The following is a 22,785-nucleotide window of genomic DNA, read 5'->3' as shown; positions in this document are numbered from 1 at the left end:
AATCTAAAAGCTAAGCATTATCCCTATGATATATCAAGAACATGCTTTCATTGCTTCTATTGGCTAAAGTTTAATTAAGGTTATTATGAATGTATTTGTCTTTATGTTGTGTGGTTCTGCTGCATGTCACCTGGAGGACCTGGGGCACCAGAACCCATCTGCTATAGGTTATAAACAGCTCAATCAGGAAGGTTATTAACAGTTGTGCTATAGCAGCACCATTTCAATTTTATTTCTAACTACATCTGCTGCTCCAACACGAAGCACCGGGGCTTAGCAGCAACATTTTGCATTTATTATAGCGACCTGAAAGCCCTCAACACAAATACGTCTTGAAAGTCCTTACTGTTTTTATCAAGAGATTCAATTTCAGCTCGCACACCAAGACACTAGCAGCCCGCTAGCGCTGCCCACTTACGAGCGCTCCGTTCGGCCACAATAACCAGCCCCGACACGCCGAAAAGGACCGCCTGGCACCAAGCTATCCAGCACCCGCTCCTCCGCCGGGCCGCCGACGGCATCCTGCGCCCCACCGCCCCAGCAGCGTTTATCATGATACGGATAAACGGGAGAGAGAATAAACCGCTGGCTTCCTCTTGGGCATCCTTCTCCTCGGGTAGAGCAGCTATATCCGCCCACTGTTCTCCCGCTGCCTGCCCCCCGTCAAAAATACCTGACGTCACAGCGCCGTTTTAAAGGGGAACCAAACTCACCTGGAGAACCTCACCTGTACACCACGCTGACCACCTAGCTAAACCATAAATAGCCTGCCATAGTATTTAATTTGAGTTATATCTTGATTATTTCCTAACCATGGACGGGATGCTTGAGTGAGTTTGAACTTCCTGCGTCCAGAGAGGTCACAGGTCACAGGTCACGCTTTAGGTTTGGCTTGTATTAAGATTTTTTTGATTGGTGTACTTGCAGGAAGGTGAAAGAGCAGCTGCTCTGTACCCTGTGACCCAGTGGGTACTAAGTATTGAAGGCAGTGGTGGAAAGTAAGGGTAGCCTTCAAGACTGCTTAAGTCGGGCATCTGTACCTGAGAATTTTCATTTTCAGCTACTTCATGCATACTTTGATTTTACCATATTTTAGAAGCAAATCGTGTACTATTAACTCCACTGCATTTATTTGATAACTTTAGCCTCATTACTAGCTACATTACAGAATCAGATCCATAAAACAAAATACTTCATCAGGCTTTGTTGATCCCCAGTGGGAAATTCACAAGCTAGTACTTCAGATTATAAGGCAGCATTAGCTCAACACAACAGCTTGGCTGCAACATTAAATGTGATGAACATAATACTTAAGATCCAATATGTGCCATTCTGCATAATGAGCAATTTCACGTTTGGAATTTTAAGTATATTTGGATACTGTTTGTAAACTTACTTAACAACAGCTTAACATTTTGAATGTAGGACTTTTAATGTACCCCATTTCTACACTCTGGTATTACTATGTTTACTCAGTTAAATGATCTGTTTATGACTTTTACCAGTGAATGCATGCACTGTAACCTATTGGAAGTTGTCTCACTATAGCCTTTTAAAACTAGTCCACCAGACACTTGTTAAGTTGTAATGTGAGAGTCACAGAACACTAGTGCACAAACTGTTTGTCCTTCTGCTGCAAATTTTTTTGTGGTATTTTTATTTATTTCTACCACAGTCATAATTTTTCCTAAGACAGATTGTTGGTAAATGCCAGTTCTATTTTTACTGTTGTGTTTTAGTTAACAGAAGCATTACTCAGAAATAATCTACCATCTGTGTTTTTATATCTCAGAATAAACTGTAGAGTCATCCCTTGTGGGTTTATTGTCTGCCAACTGATTAATACCGATACTGAAATATGGAGGTGTACATACAAGATTAATGGCAGGATCATATTGCTATAGATAATTTTGTCATGTGTGTGTGTTTTGGAGTTTGTTTTCTTTTTGTTTCCAGGGTGACTGATTAACACATACTGATGTTGAGTACCCTAAGACTCATAACAGGATATTTTCCTACGTCACCAACTCCCCACACCAGCACAACGCATTCACACAAAGACAAGTATCTAAGCCCCACACAAACAGCTGTTATTACTTTAACACTTAGCTCATTTACACCATGCCTGTACAGCAATTTTCACTTTAACTGGGAGACATAAATACGCCTGCATACACAAACAGAAACACTCCTTCTCGCACATTGAAACCACAAATAAAAGCTAAATTTTGTTTATGCATAATCACATGTTATTGTTCCAAGAAGATGTTCCAGGTATACAAAACAAATAGAATAAAATGTAACAAATCTGTTTTTATATACATTATAAAAATGATATTAGCAGAAGGCAATAAATTAAAGATATACACTACCAGTCAAAAGTCTGAACATTCTTTCCCATTCAATTCAAAGGAAGGTGTGTCCACACTTTTGATTGTTAGTGTATATATTAAATCTGTTAAATCATTGGTCCCAGTCCACATGGGTAAACACTTGATTCTTTACAAACTAGGCAATCCATGATTGAGATAAGGCTTTACTTCAAATAGGGCAGTAACAAACAGCCGCTGAGTTGACCTGTAAGGATTATATGAGTGGATTAGCACTGCTGTTTTAGGACTTTGATATGCAGCCTGATTCCATCTTGATTCTGGTTCGATGCAGAGGTAGAGGGCGGCCATGATGCAGCTGAACATCAGAATGCTCCTTTACTGATTTGTAGCTGTTCGGCTCAGTCTCCTCTCTGGCACCATCATGCTGGTGTGAGGTGTGAGACTCCATCTTCTGTATTAGATCAATAATATTTCCCTTGTCCAGCTCAGCCTCTGCAGCCATGGCTTCCAGCTGCTCTGCCTCCTCACTCATGTCAAACCTCTCGATCTCAGAGTTGACTCGGTGTAGCTTCTCTGGCGAGTGTACATGGGAGGCCAAGGGCAAGAGAGGGCAGAAGCCTTGGAGGTGCACCTGAAGACTGTAGTAGTGGAGATAGGCACAGGGGCAGTGGGGGCACCGATGAGGTCGTTCTCCAGTGTGGAGGCGTTTGTGGAGCTTGAGGTGGATGAACTGAGTAAAACGGGCTGGGCAGAGCTTGCACTGGTAAGGCCTCTCTCCTGAGTGTAGTCGCTGGTGGGTCTTCAAGTTACTTGTGCTACTGAATCGCTTATGGCATACCTGTGTCAAAACATAAGAAAAATCTTTTTGTAATCTTTTAGACTTTGTCACAGTCATAGTCAGTTCGAATTTTGATGCTTTAATGTAGTGAAAATCAGTGTCAAATACTATGAGCATGATTTATGGACATTAAAGTAATGGTTTGTCAGTCTTTGTTGTTGTGAAATCATCTAGTCATGCTGTAATCGGGGGTTATGTAGTTATCTGAGATTTGCTCAGATCTTCTCATCCAACAAACAGCAAGAAAACAAATAAGTTTATTTCCCAGAATGTCAAACTAGTTCTTCAGTATTTATAGCTGTACCTTGCATTCATGTGGCTTCTCTCCTGTGTGAACCAAGTAGTGTTTCTGCAGGTGGGCTAGTTGAGTGAAGTTCTTGTTGCAGGTTTCACATCTGAAGGGACGTTCTCCACTGTGTACTCGCAGATGGACCTGAGGGCAGCATATCAGAGATGAGAATTTACTATGGTGTCTGGTTAATTCAGGCATTTTCCCCACCATGCTTTGAAGAGGAACTGACCTTAAGGTTGGACAGCTGCCCAAAGACCTTTCCACAGACATTGCACTCATACCGGATCTTTCCATTCTGCCTGGTGAGAGGGTAAGACAAGGTCTTGTATCCAATTATCTGCCCCTCTTGTTTGGTTTCCCTGCAATTTATTGCATCTTCAGTATTGCTCTGAGCAGCTGAAGTAGGCTTAGAAGGAAGGCAGTCCGAGGAGGCGGGCATGCCCACTGGTGGTGAGCATCCTCCAGGTGCAAGAGAGGGCAGTGCTCCGTACAGTGAGGTGACCATGGATGGGGCACTGGATGTGACGGGTATAGAGAGGTCTGTGTTGACATTGCTGGAAGGGGAGTCTTTGAAATCTCTCAAGTCATCTGAAGGGATTCTGAGGTAGTTTGTCCTTTTGTATATGAGGTCCTTGTTGTCTTGGTCCTGACTGGTTGGTGAAAGAATGAGGTCTTGTTTGGTACTGGATGGTACAAGGGTCAAGTCTTTGTGTCCATTGGCTAGAGGATGGAAGAGGTGTACATAGCCATCAAAAGGCAATAAATGAGATGGGAGTGTTACGTGAGGTTTCAGTTGATCACTGTAGAATGGGTATGAATGAGGTAGAATGCTGTTAAGGCCAAGTGAGAAGGGAGGCAAGAGATAGGGAGCGTGCTTCAGAGCAGAATGATCAGTCAGAGAGAGCTCTGGGTAAGGTTTTGCTATGACAGGGCCATGACTGTGCTGAAAGTGCAAACTAGAGGGGACAGGGCTACTTAGAGCTGGCCTTTTGGCGGCTGGAGGGCTACAGGATGGCAGATGTGATAAATGTGCATATCCACTACCGTGGATAGATTCTGAGAGAGGCTGGATTGGGTACACAACACAAGGACACAGAGGAAAAACTGCTGAGAGGTAGGTCTGAGACAAAGGACTTTCTGGATGTCTGGAACAGGCAGTCAGAGATTTAGAAGGCTCATTTTGGAGGATTTCTGAGACACTGTGCCCTCGTTTTTCTGTTGTCTTCTTCTGAGCTTGACTCTGTTCTGTGAAACAAATAAACGATAAATGACATCAGAAACAGGTGAAATTATTTTTAGATGTACAGCAGACATAACAGTATTGTCAGCAGAATGACATACATATACTGATGTGGTCTTTTGTTGAAATCGCTGTGCATCTTTACGTTTAAAGATTAGAAGTAACCGTGTGAGTTTTTTTTTTTATCAGGTTGTGTGTATCTGCCTGAATGCCGTCTCCAAGTCTTGCCCTGTCACTTAATGAAAGAGGACACCAGAAGTGAAACAACAGGCCACTGATCAGGATATAGATAGCAGGGGTGACTGGAGTCAGTGGGTATAATATGTTGTTTGTATGAAACGGCTGATCAGTTGTACTTTCTATAAACAGGACAGGATGTACAGACTAAGAAATGACCTTTTATCTGAAAATGACTGGCGAACTACACATTCACACAAAAATAGTAATAAAATATGCTTGATAGGGTGCAAAATACACCAGTGACAGCACATGAACTGGCCTATAAATAATATTTATTTTCCACTGAATTCCACACATAGGTCAAGTCTAGGAAATGTGAATCTAAATTTGAATTTCTGAATACAGGAAGTCACGAGGAAACAGACTAAGTAAGGACATGAGCTGACAAACAGAGGAAGACAAAATACAGAAGCATTTCATCTGCTCTCTGACACAATTGATGTCGACCCGCACGGACACGGAGTACCCCTTATCCACTGTGTGCTCCCCTGTGTTACCCTCCCTCCTCTTCTTAGAGGCCAGCTCTCAGCAAACAAACAGCCAACACTCAGTGAGATATCAATCTGTCAGTAGGTCGCCTTATCAGGAAGCCCAAATCATCACTGGAGCGCTTCCTCCTTAAGAGTCAAATAAATAAGGGGAGTCGTGCCAGAAAGCTGTCGGCACCTCAGGCAGCGTCTTCTGTGTGAGTGTGTGTGTGTGTGTGTGTGAGCGTGCGTGTAAATCAGGATTTTGGTGTGTGCATGTGGTCTCTCTGTTAACATGTGCACATTTTGTGTTTGTGAATGAAAGCCAAATGTTTTGTGTGTGAATCAGCTGTCAGCTTTATGTGGAGATGAAAAAGGGAAGCTGAAACGCTGCCTAAAGTCCTGAAATCAGTCTCATCTTACGCTGGTACTATGGCTACACCTGGAGACAGGTCCTCTCTGCTTTCAGGACTCTGCTGTCTTCCATTGTGTTCTACATTAACAAAGGGGCTGTGGGTGTGACTGAGTAACTTCTTAAACGCCCACACAAAGAGTGTGTCATTCTGCCAGCGTTTTGATCAGAAGCCTTACTCCACAATGACAATACACACCAGATATATCTCAAAGTGTGGGCACAGGTAGGGTTGCTGTTAATTCTGGCAACACAAGTCCTTACACATTCCTGAATGGATACTACTATTATTCAGACACTTACCAACACTGTCAATAGCCAGTTGGCCCAGTGGAAGGTAATTACAGCGCTGGGCAAATTCAGGGCAGTACCACACCAGAAGCTCCTGGCCTGGTTTGAGTGGTTTGATGGTGTAGAAGTAGATATCCAAACCATTCTGACATGCCACCAGGTTCTGCTTCTCCGCAGTAAAGGCTGGGTTGACGTAACGCATCCAGTTGCTCTGCTCCTCATTCAAAGCATCCAGGATGTGGTGTAAGTGCCCGTCTGCGAAGACCTACAGAAGGAACCAGAGAGATAACAAGAAAAGATCAAATTTAGTTGATGATGACAAACTATTGGGACATGCTTTGAGTCTGAAACCATGTTTTCACAAGTTTCCTGATGTCTTTATGGTAAATACTCTATGTTCGTAGAGGTAGGAGAGGTGCTGCTAGTCTTTACGGCACACAAGTCATCTAGAGTTCTGAAAGCACTGAACATGTATTTCACTGTATGACTGGACTGTACTACTGAGTATACAATCACGCCTACTACTACGCTCACCTATAATCTTTGCAGTGGAATCATCACTGCATAATTGAATAATTGCTGACTTATTAAAAAACTAATTTAAAGAGTTGTCCCTCCCTCCTCATTATTTTATCTGCTCTTTGAAGCTGTGCTGTTATTTGAGTCATGTTTGTAATATTAACAGATCAGCTTTGTTATGGCTATTGCAAGTTTTGATTGGAGTTGCATGATATCAAGGTCGCTGAGTGTCGAGTTACACAGGGGCTTGTGTGTAATGGAAGATGTCCTTGTGCTGATTTGTAACTTAACAGTTCTCAGGCTCAAAGCCACTTCCTTGCTTAGTCAGTGTGAGAGGTTGTGATTCAGGAGAAGTGCGGACATGTGTACGGTTGTGTTTACTGGCAGCGATACCACTGCCGAGAGAGGCGGAGTGAGAAGAGAACCGCTACGTCACTGAAACCAAACAGCTGTGTGTTTGACCTCAGTCAACTGTGCACACAACTGGCAACCATGCACTTTTAATAGCACATTTAAACTACTCAGGCACTGGCAAGCACAGTCATACTTTCACAGGATGTCAGACATTGACCACAACTGCTAATGGTGCTACACAACAGCCACTGCAGCATCTCCAGATGGAGATACAGGATGTGAACAGTTTTGAAGCACAAACAGACAAATGTCACATGCAAGTACATACATCCAGAGACTCACATGCAGCTCACTTACCCTCCAAAAATACTTCCTGTTAGCATCTTTCAGCAGTGTTTCATTTGTGTAGCTTTCCCCCACCAGAGGGCCAAAACGTGTCCCCTTAGGAATCAGCTCCTTACTGGTCACCCCAAGCACCTGTTCAATGAGGGGGACATTGGATCATCAAACAACTAATTAGCTCACAAACTGGAGGCCTGAGACAGCAGCCAGATACACCCTGGGTTGAAAAACATTATTAGATGGATGATATTCTTGGGGATACAATCCTCCTTATCTGACAATCAATCCCCTCCCTGTTTCTGGGTGATTAAAAAAAAGGTTAATTAACTAGAAAATTATGCTTGAGAATGACTGTCACCAGAAACAGGAAATAAGCAATCCAGCAAATAGCTGTTATTGTGCATCAGCTGTTAAGGCAACTCTTCCACTGTGAAAATGAGAAATTTGATCCAGTGTGACAGAATGTGTTCCTTCCTTCTCATGCTGAATATTTCATAAATCAATCGCCTGAGTTATATGTAGCTTCTCTACCATATTAAAATTTCACCACTACTCTTGTTCTGCTACCTCCAGGTGTGAAACTCACCCAACTGTCTCAAGCCTCCAGGGTGGGTAAGAGAGGATAAGGTGTCAAGGACACACCCCGACCAGTCAACTGCACCTTGAGCTCTGTGTTCAAATCCCCCTAAAGCAATGGTAATGTATGCTGTCTTTCATCTCAGTCAGTACTGGCATAGTATATGTAGCTGATTCAACCAGTGCATGCTTAGCCATTCAGTTTACCTCCAGTTTATCCAGCTAGCTTTGCCCTTGCTTCCATAGGCTTTGTCTGACAACATCATTTGAGGTGCCCGGGTGTCACAGATTACTGTAAGCTATCTTGTTCTTTGGTGTCAACTAGACTCCAGACAGACTTTATTAGAAGGTCAAAGTGGTAGCACAATATTTTGCCACAGATGCCTGATCTCACCTGACTACCACCTTTCATCTACCCTGATTTTGCACGAGTACACCTAATTTTTTTCTCTTTCATTGTCCACATTGGTTTCATCTTTTCCCTGTGATTTTCTAGTCCCGCCAAACACTTTATCCAGAGTTTTACTTATGTTGTTGTTAAAAAGCTGGGTCCTAGTGCCTCAGCTTTGCTTTATGATTTAATTGTGTGCTGGGACAAAGGGTTGAGAATCTAAGAGGTAGCTACTAATAGAAACTTTGGGCTGAGTATTGAGGGGTTTGGCTGTTGTCTATATCTTTACCTCCACACATTCATAGCAGAGAGGAAAGGCTGAAATTAGACAACAACATGTCAAGTACATCCCACCCAAGGATGGAAGGATGTTGGATGGAGTGACGCAAAGACTGGGCAGATACACAAAACATAAACAGCTGCATTACGTGCTCATATACCACTTACAGATAAAATGATGGTAACAAGTCACAAATCTGTTTTTAGAGCCAATTTGATTAACTCCAACCACACAAATAAGGAAGTTTAACTTGCTATGTACCTCTGCTGAGTTGTGGCGGCGTTTCAGGGCAAGGTTTCTGGGTAAGGACCTCTCAGCTTGTGTCTTCCCTTGGTTTCTGGGATCCTCTTCCAGAGGTTGGTCCATCACAATGTAAGTGCACTTCTCCTCAAAGTCTGCCTCACTCCATGATGTCATGTCTAAATCCTGGGTCCCTGGCAGTGCTGCTGTAATGACCCCTGAGCTTTTTGGTGACCTTTCTGAGGTTAACATGGCTGTGGTGCAAAGATAAAGACATAACATAGGAAAACTTGTTTGTCAAATGTCCACCGTTCCATATCTCTAAGGAATAGATAATTCTGGCTATAGGGGTGACATCTAACTGTTAACCAAAGACATCATTTTCCTCTTATGTAAGGGGAAATACAGACAGACAATACAAACAACAGCTGAATTATCAAGGGAAGTCCAATTTTGAAAGGTGCTAAATTACTAGACTCTCGAGAGCAAGGTGTGACACAGAGAAGACAGCAGAACTGGTGGAGAATGAAACATTCCCATCAACCGTTACTGCCGGACAAACAAACTTCAAAGTGGGACCTTCGTGCTTGCTGCCCCACTGCTCCCACTGTCCCATACATCCTGTGACTCTCCAAATCACAAGCTCTGGGCTATAAGGGAGGTTCCTGTGCACGTCAGCCCCGGAGCAGCACCACTTTCACCAGGAAACCAGCGCTTCCACTGAATCGACCAGATTTCCTCTAACCTGACTGTGGCCTGGCTCTCAGCCAACTCTCTTTCTGTCTCTGTTTCTCAGTGTCTCTCCCTCCCTTCTCAGGAAGATTGTTGTCAGGTAGCTCAGAACTGACTGACACTGACTGCCCCTATCCCCTGAGTCATAGGATGAAATGATGAAATAGTGACGAGTGAAACAAAAGGAGATAAAAGGCTTGTGATCAAAAGACAATTCCCAGATATACCTTTTCTGAACGTCCTTTTAAGGCTCGTCAGTTTGCCTCTGAGATAGTGGTAGATAAGTTCTGTGGTTGCAAATATTTAGTAAGCACTCATGTGACTTCTGCAATGTTTCCTTCTGAAGAAATACAGTTATGTATGAATAAGTGTTCATTTGGTGAACCTAAATGGAAAAGACTGATTCTTTTAAAACTTATCCAGTAATCTGACGTATATTTGCAATGATGGCACACATACCACAACAATAAAATGCCTCCCTTTTCAGGGAGAACCAAGAAATGCAGATATAGGCACAGAGTGATGAAATGTATGGAACATGTTTCACTTATTTTTCTCTGAAATGTGTGGGCACATAGCTGGGCTCTGAATGACTGTCACAAGGGTGACAGCTCACTCTGAAACCATCAAACCCAGTGATACAGCAGAAAATATAGTCTGAAAATCAAAACATGACAGTAACAGCCAGCTGTGCTTTGCAGGACATCATGCGATAGTTTCACTCTAGAAACCACATTTTACCACAGTTTGTCATTACATTTTGCATGACAGTGTCATATTGCAGTAAAGAAATGGAGAGATAAGTCAATGAATGAAATCAAATCAAAACCCAGCCCTTACTGGTAAATAATCTAGAATAATTAACACAATCTCTGGCCTAAATTATGATCAATAAGGTGATTTGAGAAGGATGTTGCACACTTACTGTGAAGCCTTGAGAGGAGCCACACACAGGGCAGGCTGTCTGTGCCCTCCTTGGAAGCCTGAGTGTCTGTGAGCAACCAGTGGCTGTTCTCTCTCTCTTGTCCTTTCTCTCTCAGTCTCTAACTCAACCTCAGTATCCTGTGTACCTGCGTGTGACTGGCTACGCAACTGAACACTCGAGTGTGTGACTCTTTATCTTGCTTTTTACATGGGAGGAGGGAAGGTGTGTGTGTTTGAGAGAGAAAGAGAGAGATACACTCCCTTTTCCTCTTGTGCTCCCTCCGCCCCCGCTCCCCTTTACCCCATGACTCCTCCTTTGAGAGTGTGTGTGTGTGTGTGTGTCACTCTCTTGCCCGGGGGTGTGAGGTTTTCTCTGTGCGTGGGGGGTGGGGGTGTACACACTGTCACACAGCTATGTCCGGAACAGACAAATACATCTTCATTTTCTGGCAGTCACTCACTCTGTCTTCAGGTGAGAAGAGGTCATACCTGTGTTGTGATCGGAAGTCAAGGGAACAGCACAGAGGAGATGAGATCATTTTTATACAGTATAGTGCAAGGTGAGATTTGGAAACATGTCAGTTCAGTCACAGGAGTTGCATACAGGATTAAGTGTAACACATAATCTATTGTCACATCATAATTCACACGAACAGTTCCAGAGATAACAATTCGTGATCACCACTGAACGCCTCTTCTGTAATAGGCTTTAAAACAGATCACATTTCTTGTGTATTATGCAGCTGGTCAGTTTAAAAGGACTTACTTGAATGTAAAGAAATGTAATATCCAGCGCTTCACGGCAGCAACATATGCAGACACAATTATTTCCACTCTTTGTATTAGTGTTTCCTGTTTGACTCAGTGATACAGACACTTATTAATACTGACCTTTAGGAAGATAAGAGATGAGAAGCAGTTGCACATTTAATATGCCACAAAATAGTAATAGAGAACTATTTGTAGTCTCTTATGAATTAACAGTTAGATTTGAGATGATGACAGTTTTTGGTTTGTAATGTCAAAAGTCTACATGGTTGCTTGTGAGATTGCCAAGGTTGTTATAACCTAAAGTTTTCTTCTGGTTTTCAGGGCTTTTCCTTTTATTCTCTTCCTCTCTGTGCTTAGGCCAGTTCTGCTCTAAATAAAGGTTCAGATAGAGAGGCATGCAACATGAAGCTGTGCCATTACCAATCATTATAAGCAGAAATATATACAAATAAATTAAGGAAATCTTGTTGATGCATGTAAGAAGGATTTTATCCTGTTATCTCTTCCAGCTGTCCATCTATGCGCCAGAATGTGTGGATACTTGTGTCATGCTGTAAGCTTGTCTGTAGCCCAGCTTTCACTCTAGTCTACTCTCCCCTTTTGATAAAGCCAACATTTGACTTGGCAGGCGGCCAGCCAGCTTATGAATAGTTTGAATTTTCATACCAATCATCCATGTGCTTGACACGTGCCATAGTGTGAACAACAGCCCTGTCTTGAATGTCTTTGAGTGTCAAGTGCATTTATGCACTGTCCTCATTTCCTTTCTCAGCTTCAGTGAAGTCCATATTGCGGTGAGATGTGTCGGTGTGGCTTCTGTTCCTCTTAGACTCACCTTTGTTTCTGTGGTGTTTTGTCCTTCTATTCATGCTTCCTGTCCCACTCACCACACCTGACCAAGCTACTAATTACGACTGCTGACATGAGCCACCATGTAATTTAAAATCCACTTCTCCCACTGTTTCACTCTTTCTCTTTGCCTTCAGTCATCTCATTCATCACCTTCTATTCAGCTCTCTTCTCCTCCACTTCCTCCTCACCCTCTCTAATGCCTCTATATCTGAAACTTCTCTTTACTACAACTATTAGTCATCTGTACTGTTTGAGTAGTTCACATAATGACAGCATTTTACATAAAATGGAAAGACGGCAGTACAGTTGGTTAACAATGAACGCCTATAGCAGCCACAGAGAGCTATCTGTAGGCTGTAAATGGCATAGGTAGCTTTAGCCCTGTAATTTCCATGCTTAAGTCTGTACCTGCCTGGGGTCATTTCAGCCACTCCTTCCCTGTCGCCTCCCCCAAGGATGAGAACAATGATCTTTGGCAGAGATGACTGACTAAGTCCATTTTACTACAGTATATAACCCATTACCAAGGGAATGTTTGACACAGCCTCCACCTCCGCCTTCCTTTATGGCCGACTCAACAAAACATTTTCTGCATACTGTCACAGCTATACTCTTACCCGTGTCACCATCACTTTTTCCCTACCATACTGTGCTGTTATCAGCCTGTCAGCCTCATCAACCTGCCCATTCATTTCATGTTACTTTAACTGATTTCTTTTACCATGCCTTACCCTGCACTCTACAGTATTCAGCTTATGCTTGACATGGGCAACATGGTCAGAAACTGTGACATAGCCCATCTTTCTCTGTCTCTTTCCTGTCCTCTTTTGCTTTTAGGTGTGAAGGTGAATAAAAGTTAGCACTCCACCACCCACCTAGTCCACCAGCCATCTCCCCTCAACTGGATGATGATCTCCTGTTGACAGACCGAGCGTTATTATCGTGGTTTCAGGGGCTAAGAGGAATGCTACCACACTTCACAACAGATGTCTTTTCAAATCCTGACAAAGCCACCCACAGAGGTGAGGAGAAAACACTATCCCTGTACTCAGCTGACCTACATAACTGAAGTCTGTAACCTGTGAATGATAGATAATGTCCAACACTAATGACAAAGCAAGGGTGCATTTTAATGCCAGAAAATCTAATCATGCTCCTTGGCTATTATTATTATTTTATAATTTAAATTTTGTAGAATTAAGCCCTACAACTCTGGCTTTAAATTAGTTAAATTGAAACCAAATATTAATTACAATTGGTAGTGCTGACTACAGCTTAACACTAGTATGATATGACTATGATGATTATGAAATGAACTCATGGGCTGTTCTGGAGTCAACTTTGACTGTAATGGTGAGTTTAATCGAAACTTGTGTAATTGCATAATGTTTCAGTCTGAAACATCTGAATGTGCAGCTGCTGACTAAGCCTGGTCTACTTCACTATAATCAGTTGTAACGGCCAGAAGTGGTGTAAAAAAAAAAGTTATTGCTTTGAAATAATGATTTATTTTTCATAATAATCACATTAAACCTGTGCATGGTTTAGATTAGATACATTTTTTGTTCATTCTTACTTAATGTTGATATTTATTTATTTATTGTAACATAATATACATACATTTTTATTTATTTTTGCTGGGTTTTGTGTGAGCCTTGTCCAAGACAATTAGTTTTTTTGATCCAGTCCTAAAATGATAAGCTTAAAAGTTAACGTGTTACCTGGAAAACTAGGAGTGACTTTTTAAGAGGAAGTGCCGAACACCACGGAACCACACCTGACTGTATTAAAAGGCTCCTCACATTGTTTTGTCTTCCTCTTGATTACTAAGGCAAACTGTAGTAATGACCAACAGTGAGGTGCGTCATCTGGGAAGGATGCACATGCACTCGCTCATCTATTCACACAAACACACACACACTCTCTTTTACATATCCTGCAGCGCTTAAGAGGTTTTATTTAACTGAAAAAAAGAGAACATTTTTACTTAAGTAATGGTGACGTGATGTTGATGGGTGTTTGTGTTATCTGTCCATTATCTGTCTGTCAGGAGCAGGTAGCCGGGTCAGCTGTGAGTAGCTCCCGTTCTCAGATTTCTGCTGTATCTGGAAGGCCGTGGAACAAATAGAGGTGAACCTGACTCATGCAGTCACAGTTCTCCCTCTTGCTCTCTCTCTCTCTGCCTCACACACACACACAGTCATACAGGAAGGCTAACTGTCATCCCTGTAGGAGCTCATAGAGTATGCACGTGTGTATGAGTATTCATGCATGCACATTCCTTGCTGTGAGCCCCGTGTTCTTTTGAGAGTCAACGGCCAGAAGTGGTGTAGAGGCATGGTTTAGATTAGATACAACCTCTCTCTCTGCCTTTCCAAAGCTCAGGACTCTAGAGGTTAAACTGCTATAAATAATACTGACATGAATTTCACCTTGATTGTTGTATTCACAGTCCAAAATATCCTTTTTTAAAAATGTCATTGTAATCAACCAAATGAAGCAATTCAGGTGAAACCTGTTCAGCAAAGCAGTGTTACTGCATCAGTCATGATGGCCAGAGAAGATAGGATAAAAGTGCTATCGGCATCACGTAAACCCACTGTAAAGTTCACATTCTTTCCATGAGTACTTACAATGCTGAAAGTAATATTTTGACATTTTAGGAAATCTCTTATTTGCTTTCTTGCTGGGAGTTAGACAAAAAAAAAAAGAAAAAACAGAAAAGATCACATACCTATATGGTAAATATACACTGATCAGCCATAACATTATGACCACTGACAGGTGAAGTGAATAGCACTGATTTTCTCATTACAGTGGCACCAATCAGTGTGTGGGGTATATTAGACAGCAAGACCTCAAAGCTGATGTGTTGGAAGCAGGAAAAATGGGCAAGCATAAGGATCTGAGTGGCTTTGACAACTGGGGCAGAGCGTCTTCCAGTCTACAGGTCTTGTTGGGTGTTCCCGGTCTGTAGTGGTCAGTACTTACCAACAGTGTTTAAGGAAGAACAAACAATGAACTGGCCACAGGGTCATGGACCCCCAAGGCTCACTGATGATGAGGTTAACCTAATGTAGAATAACATTTCATTCATCCTTTTCAAAAGATTCCAGTTTGATTGAATCTTAAAGAACAAACAATGAACTGGCCACAGGGTCATGGACCCCCAAGGCTCACTGATGATGAGGTTGACCTAATGTAGAATAACATTTCATTCATCCTTTTCAAAAGATTCCAGTTTGATTGAATCTTAATTAAAATGTTTGAAAATGAGAAATACTGTACGTTGGTCTCTTTGAAGAGAAACATTCAGTGGCTATAGTTGTGATCTCACACCTGGAGTGGGGAGGCTGTTGAATTGTCTAAAAATTATATCTAACTTGTCCTCACCACCACAGCTTTCACTCCTTTAACGTGGTGTTATCACTAAATGCTAGGTACATTTATGCTCTTTCAGACAGTATAACACACAAGATTTACTGTGAGTCTCAGAGTGACACAAATGCCCACCAACTGCTGCATTGACTCCTGTAAACATAATATTAGGCAGGTGGTCATAATGTGATGGCTGATCAGTGTAGATTAGTGCAGCATAAAGACTGGAAGCAGGGTAAAACTGGTTTAGTTTTGTTGAAAAATCTGTAAAAACATTTTAACATTTAAAAAAATAAAAATCAATATTAGCACCTTACAAATGAAGACATCTTGTTTTTTCTGAGTGTAAAACAAATGTAAAGACTTGTGTTGGACAGAGCTAGCTGGTTTTTCCTGTTTCCAGCCTTTATGCTATGCTAAGCTAAGCTAACCATCTCCTGGCTGCACAAATAAAGAGTGGTAGCAGTCTTCTCCCCTAATTCTACAAGAAATCGAATCGTATATTCCTCAAAATGTTAAACAGTTTTTCAGATATACTTGTTGCAGTCATGGACATGTGTGTTGATGATACTGGTGCATTATTATAATTACTTGATTGAGCAAAGACACAAAAAGAGTACAGTGTGTTTTGTTTGAAACAACTGCTCAGAAATAGTGTCCATTGTAAAAGGGGAACTTTAGTGCCACTCAGTGACAATATCAATGACATCACCAGGTGCCACTGTGTCTGTCTGCACATCTCAGTTCATGTCTGACATCCTTACTTGCTCACGCACAGACACACAGTCTCTTTCTCTTTCAGACAGCGCCGTCCTCCACCTGTCTCCATTGTTACCTGCACCAGTCATTACCAGTGTCCCAGATCCCCACTGTAAGTGCACATGTCAACAGCAAAATTACAGGGCACGCACACACACATATTTGTTTTGTTTTTAAAAGGGTGATATCCGTCTGCACACAAGATACGTTCATTTTCTCCCCTGCTTCCTCCTTCTCCTCTTCAAACCCTGAAAACAAAGCAGGTGAGGTTCAAAGACAGAGAAAAGGGACATCAAGGCAGGAGATGATGAACACACATAGGTGGAATGTGTTTGTGTAATGACAAGGGGAAACTTGTATTTTTCAGCAGCCCTGTTTCCCTGGTCAGTGCAGACTCAGTGATTACAATACATTTCTACAACTGAAGTCAAAGTGTCATTAAGATCTCAGCTTTGTTCTCCCACTTAGTATGCACTTACCTACATAATTAAGACAAAGAAGTCTCTCTAAAACATGAAAAGTCTCTCTGTCGCTGTGTGATTGGACTGGAGAAAGAGTGCACTTTGGTGAGCTGGGAAACACAGTGTCCGAGCAGAGATACAAATTGCTCTGAATGAAAGATAAAGATTAATTTTCAGGCTATGACGTCAGCTTTTCTTTTAACTTAAATTTCTTACAATAGTTTACCATCAGTGTGAATATAACGTGGTACATTCACAAGCAATTAAAGGCTCTCTACACCTAAAAGTTTCTGTCCTTTTATCCTTGGCTCTTTCACCATGTCAGCTTTGAGTAACCTGAGTGCTCTCGTTCCTTTTCAACATGATCGGTGCAAACAATGACAAACTTCCCTTCTCCTCAGGGTGATTGACTTGGTCTTAGAGAGGCTCTTATTATATGTTTTTTTCTGATGAATGAACTTGTGACTGTGTGTGTTTGAATAGGTACTGACAGAACCTTATTACATGTGGACTCGCTGTCATCCAGAAACTAAGAGATGTTAGGTCACTAGTGACCAATGTTGGACTTGTTTGCACAGCTCACGTAGAAATTAATGGTTGTTATTTTGTCAATGACCAACATATGATATAAGTAATTGTATTTAGGCTTAACCTGGGCTTTACTGAACCTGGAACAGCCTAAAAACAAGGCCCAGCTTTACCTCAGTGAGCAAAAAAACATACACTGCCAAATGCATTTAGCATTTCCTATAATTTTGTGCATCAGTCACATCAGTGGGTGCTGTAATTTCCCTGAGTGGATCCTCAGTAACATCCTGTTGTCTGTGAACATCTGAGGAGACATGTTGGACTGACCCTCCACCACATCACACACAGGACAGGACAAAGGCTGTTATCCTGGCCGTGGCTAATAACAGCAGAAAGAGAGAAACAGGCAGGAAGCTGTTCCCTGTGATCTCTGTTTCTAAATGCAGCCTGGTTATTTCTCGTGTATTGTTTTGTTGTGATGGGATCCCTTCCATTACTATTATTAAATTTAAGGGCTGTGGCTCAACTGTGACACTAGATTCAGATGTGTGTATGTGGCATATATACACACCGGTACTATACTATAGTAGGAGTGGTATAGAATATGGATAAATAGTGACAATATTAAGTAAATACAAACAGTTTTAAACATTATAACATTTAGAATAACATTCTTTGGTTGACTTACACATTTATGTTAAAGTTTTTTTGTGAATTCAGTTTTGCAGACATAATGCAGCAGAAAGAAATTAGAATCAAAAGTAAGTCAAGGTGCTGCTTGCTGCCATGATTTGTTGTTGACCTGCTTATTAAGGTACAGTATGTGAACATACTGAGGCTCACAGGAAAGGGTTTGTCTGTGCATATAAAAGAGGCCGTTAATTGAGCAACAGTGCATTTTATTTACATTAAACTGGCTTATCCAATCTCATGTTGTTAGATTTTTCTACTCATCCCCCTTAACTGGCACAACCAGAAGCTTCCTTTCTGCTTCATTATTTCATCAAATGGACAACAAACACCTCTAAAAAAAAAATAAAGGCACTGCTTCACAGGATTCACTAGGCATGAAGCCTTAGAGATTTATGAATGAGTTAACCTGCTAGTAACCCTGTGTGCTGTGAATCACAACAGGTGGTCATCCTTCTTTGTGCGCAGCAGCAGAGGCAGGTGCTTCCGACTACGGGGGACAGATCACTGTTGACTCTGGACAATGGAGGAAAACAGGAGAAGGAGGTCTAATTCATGCATAGACACTTCCAGCCCAGTCCAGCACACAAATGCATGAACCTACCCATTCTATGAACATACAAGGTCCATATTTCAATGCAAGTACAAACATGCTCGTTCAAAGTGTCAGTGTTTTCCCTCCTCTGTTTGTTAGGGAAGCAGAGATGTCAGGGGACAATAGCCCTGTGACCCATATCTGAGCCTGACACAGGCAAACAGGAAGAGATCCCACTTTGCATAAAGGGGTATTCCTGACTCCGATTTAAGGAAAGGCAGAAGAATGGAGTTTGAGGGTGGGGGAGCAGAGCTGATCCTTTGACCCAAAACATCGACCTACAAACATTTCTGATCACAGTACATCAGGCCAGACCAAATCGCTCATTCCAGTGGCTTAAAATATAGTGACACAATCCATCTACAACTACATGTTCTTCACTGAGAAAAACACAACACAGGTGAAGCATTTCCTTTTTTTTCTCCACCTACACTGAGCCTCTTTTCCCCCCACACTTTCACTGTGCATTCACCCATGAGAGAATGCTTTCTGGTCTTCCTCTTAAATCCGGCACAGTGGCATGAGAGGCCTGACACACTTCAAGCCAAATCTGAAAATAACACCATTTTGGAATCTGACATCTGACTGTGTGATCAGCAGTGGTATCCAAAAATGTGTTTCCTTTTCAACTGCAGCAATGTTGTGTAATTAAAGCTGTCTTGAGGCTCTTAAATGCATAGCTGTAGAATGAAAGTCACGATGTGGCATCACAGAAGAATAACACAACAAATGCAATGAGTCGGCCATTCAATAGCTGCTGGAAAACAGTATTTCTCCTTTTATAAACAGGCATTAAATTAAACCAAATACGTTTATTTTGTCCAGAGTCAAGGGTCTGACATGAATCATTCACTTTAGAAAATCTATTCATTTCCTATGTGCTACCTCAGTGAGCCTTATCTCATGCTATCAGTCACTGTGTAAGAGTAGGTGCCAAAGTTAATGATGGTCAAATCAGGATTGATTGATTAAGTCAAGAGAGGAAGGAAGGGAGGGGAAGATGATGAGCAGAAAGAAAGAAGGATGACAGGTTGACCTCTCTCCTTTTCTGTCATATAGATAAGAATAGTGATGGAAAGTCCCGGTGGACTCTTGTAACCTTTAACTGGAGGCTTTAACTTTAACTTAATTTTTTAGATTTGTTATTGCTTTGTTTTCATTTCTATTTTATATAAGTGCACTTTGTCCACAGTTTAGTTTCACAATATCAAAGGTGAGGTGCAGCTATGATTTGGATTGTGTCTTTATTTTCTGATCTGAAAGTAGAATAAATACAAAACTGCAAAGAATTAAAACAAAAAGCATCACCCTGAGCTTTAGTTCTTTTTACCAGCTTTGTTTTAAGCCAAATCATTTAAAATGAAATAGGTGCTATACCTGAAATATTGGCTAATAATAAGACACTAAAATGTTTCCAGAGCAACATGAGTACAGGTAATTTGATTAAAGCTTGGTTCATGTCAGAAAATTATAAACCTTTGTTTTGAATTTAAGCACAGTATTTTCAGAGTTAACTTTTACACCAGCAACAAAACACTTAATGAAATATAGCCTACTGCACACAATAGTATGTAAAGTGTAGTAAATGCATTAAAAGATAAAAGGTATTAGTCATGATATATTTCAATATTTTTTTTACTTTATTCATAGTCAAAATAAATTTGTCACAATTAATGATATGTTTTACAGCAGGCCTGCATGTATAGGAGAATGCTAAATTGCCCTAATGTTATAGCAAAGCTTATTGTTCCATTTATTGCTTTATTGCATATCAAAAGAGTCAGATTATCCTCATTAATTCTTCAGTTATTTTATATTAAAGTGTAATGTTAAGCCTTAAGTCCACATGGTTTATAAGGTAAACCAATGTACACAGCGGGACTTCTAGGTGCTGTTGCCATTTTCTGTCAAAAGAGGGCACTCTAACACTTGGGCTGCTATGCGGCAGCCAAAGTTATTCTCCTGAAAATGCTTGTTGACTGTGTGTAAGTATAGCTTCTTTTCTACACAGAGCTTCTGCAACTTACACAGGGTCCAGAGAGTAATTCCACAACAACCGTTTAACTCTCTGAGAGAACTTTTTTTTTGTAACGCAGTTCCCGAAATCTGGCCTCCATAATGGCTTTTCAATACCCCCAGGCTTACCGTGACGAAGCAGTTGTAAGTAACTATAGCTAGCTAAGTAGCCTAGCATGCTAATGAGCTGGGATGCTTAATCATCACGCTTTTTCATTCATTGAAATCAGTGTCTGCTTTGTTAGCATGCTAGTTAGCTTAGCCAGGTCTGGCAACCTAGGTTGACTTTGTTGACAAATGCACGAGCAGTCTTTTCCAGTTACCCGTGATCTACTATAGATTCCATATGAGGCTAATTAGCTAACGTTTTTTATTTTTGTTATTTGGTTAATGTTCCTAACCACCCTGAACATGCCAGCTTGGTAGGTCAGATCTTCCTTGTTTGTGGATGCCACACCTAGCTGTGTCAGTATTTTAACACTCTTCACTACTGTTTAACCTTTCAGGTGGACGACTATCATGGCTATAAAGTACCGGACCCATACAGCTGGCTGGAGGACCCAGACAGTGAAAAAACACAAGTAAATCTCAATCAGTTTTGAAATCAGTCATAATCTTTATGTTTAGTGACACATTTAATAATAATGGCAGTTTACATTGTTTCAAACAGGGGATACACATGCCTTTGTTTCACAGTGTTGCTATTATTGCACTGGTGCTTTATTAATGTCTTGTTTTATTGATATTTAATTGCATATGAGGATTAAGTAAGGAGCATACAGTGGGTACGGAAAGTATTCAGGCCCCCTTAAATTTTTCACTCTTTGTTATATTGCAGCCATATGCTAAAATCATTTAAGTTCATTTTTTCCTCATTAATGTACACACAGCACCCCATATTGACAGAAAAACACAGAATGTTTGACATTTTTGCAGATTTATTAAAAAAGAAAAACTGAAATATCACATGGTCATAAGTATTCAGACCCTTTGCTCAGTATTTAGTAGAAGCACCCTTTTGAGCTAATACAGCCATGAGTCTTTTTGGGAATGATGCAACAAGTTTTTCACACCTGCATTTGGGGATCCTCTGCCATTCCTCCTTGCAGATCCTCTCCAGTGCTGTCAGGTTGGATGGTAAACGTTGGTCGTCATGTTTAACATGTCATTTTGCTTCAGTGGCATTTTGGTCTGTTTCACCCAGATAGATGAGTCGGTGTGAAAATGTGGGAAAGATGGTCAAAAATGTGATTTAATGTGCTTCTCTTAAAAGCAGTTGTAGGTTTGGTGGTTGAATAAAAATGGGAAGGAGAAAGCTGTGTGACCACACAAAGCAGTTTTGAGTTTTGAGATTCAGTAAATTTGCCACTTCCCCTTTTTTTAACTGTCTTCTTTTTTATGTGGTGTCAAATCTGTGAAAAAGAAAACATTTGTTTGTACATGACCCGGTTGTACTTTTCCTCAGATGCCTGGTAATATCTAACATCTTCAGAATGAATCTAAATGGTAAATCATAATAATGTGGTTTATGATGACATATGAGTGCACTTTTCAAAGTACTCTACATCAGGATATTTCATTCTGACTGACAAGATGTACTTAACATGTACTTACCAAACAAACAAAAACACTATCTTTATAATAATGACCCTCATCAGTCAAATTAAATATTCTTCATATTTTATATTAGAAAACCAGACAGGAAAATGTTGTTTTTACTGCGCCAACCAAACCAGTGCTTTCAGATGAAGACTTTTAAAGTGTAGGTGAAAACTAAAAATCGACAGTATGAATCTTTCATCACAGGAACTCACAGGAATTGCACATTAAATAGTTTATTATTGAAAGAAAAGTGGATGAATAAATCAATTATAAAACAAACACAAGTGAGAATACATGGAGGACTGCAGACTTAATCTAAACGATATCCGGGACTCACCGCTCAGCAGGGAGGGATTTCATTCATGAAGTGCTGGAGGAAGAAATGGGAGGATGTCTGACCTTCGCTCCCATACTTATGTCTGTGACAGGAGGGTGTCCCTGTGTTGTTGTCAGGCCGGTCCGTCAAGCAGTTACCACACTGAAAAAGGAAAGGTCCTGTGTAAGAACAGAAATCCTGAGTAAAGCCCCTTTCACAAGACATTTCACAAGCTCAACCAAGCCGGCAGAAAGTAACATAGAGGCACAGGGTTGATAAAGTCAGTGATAAAAGTGACTCTGGTGAACTCAACATGTCCTCACCAGTATCTTCAAGTTAAAACCTG

The 22,785-nt window shown here is 41.1% G+C and overlaps 3 protein-coding genes and 1 long non-coding RNA gene across 5 annotated transcripts in view; 2 read left to right on the top strand and 2 right to left on the bottom strand.

The window, feature by feature from the left end:
* xkr5a (XK related 5a) overlaps positions 1–680 on the bottom strand; it is a 5,303-nt gene extending 4,623 nt beyond the window's left edge. Inside the window, exon 1 of one of the 2 annotated variants that reach the window (XM_020588315.1) lies at positions 419–680. In XM_020588315.1, coding sequence (XP_020443971.1) covers positions 419–554 — 136 coding nt within the window. In that variant the 5' untranslated portion in view covers positions 555–680. Of the gene's footprint in view, positions 1–346 lie in introns of both variants that reach the window. The other variant, XM_020588321.1, reaches the window with a different exon arrangement.
* Positions 681–1,715: 1,035 nt separating this feature from the next.
* prdm1c (PR domain containing 1c, with ZNF domain) lies at positions 1,716–10,649 on the bottom strand. Its single transcript, XM_020588274.1, has 7 exons — positions 10,473–10,649; positions 8,837–9,069; positions 7,344–7,463; positions 6,126–6,378; positions 3,693–4,708; positions 3,476–3,604; positions 1,716–3,171 (listed from the first exon to the last, which is right to left on the bottom strand). The coding sequence occupies exons 2-7, from the start codon at positions 9,065–9,067 to the stop codon at positions 2,614–2,616; spliced, it is 2,307 nt and encodes a 768-aa protein (XP_020443930.1). The 5' UTR covers positions 9,068–9,069; positions 10,473–10,649; the 3' UTR covers positions 1,716–2,613.
* Positions 10,650–14,158: 3,509 nt separating this feature from the next.
* Positions 14,159–18,497, top strand: LOC109953253 (uncharacterized). The gene is made up of 3 exons (XR_002273880.1): positions 14,159–14,224; positions 16,275–16,343; positions 18,355–18,497. It is a non-coding gene; the product is annotated as an uncharacterized LOC109953253 (long non-coding RNA).
* Positions 18,498–20,496: 1,999 nt separating this feature from the next.
* The window catches only part of prep (prolyl endopeptidase), a 10,476-nt gene continuing 8,187 nt past the window's right edge, over positions 20,497–22,785 (top strand). The window contains exons 1-2 of the mRNA XM_020588286.1: positions 20,497–20,665; positions 21,028–21,102. Coding sequence (XP_020443942.1) covers positions 20,624–20,665; positions 21,028–21,102 — 117 coding nt within the window. The 5' untranslated portion in view covers positions 20,497–20,623. The remainder of the gene's footprint in view (positions 20,666–21,027; positions 21,103–22,785) is intronic.

Source organism: Monopterus albus, unplaced genomic scaffold, assembly GCF_001952655.1.
Source record: "Monopterus albus unplaced genomic scaffold, M_albus_1.0 scaffold9.1, whole genome shotgun sequence".
Classification (NCBI taxonomy): domain Eukaryota; kingdom Metazoa; phylum Chordata; class Actinopteri; order Synbranchiformes; family Synbranchidae; genus Monopterus; species Monopterus albus.
Note: the sequence above shows the minus strand (reverse complement) of the source record. Positions and strands in the feature narration are given on the sequence as shown.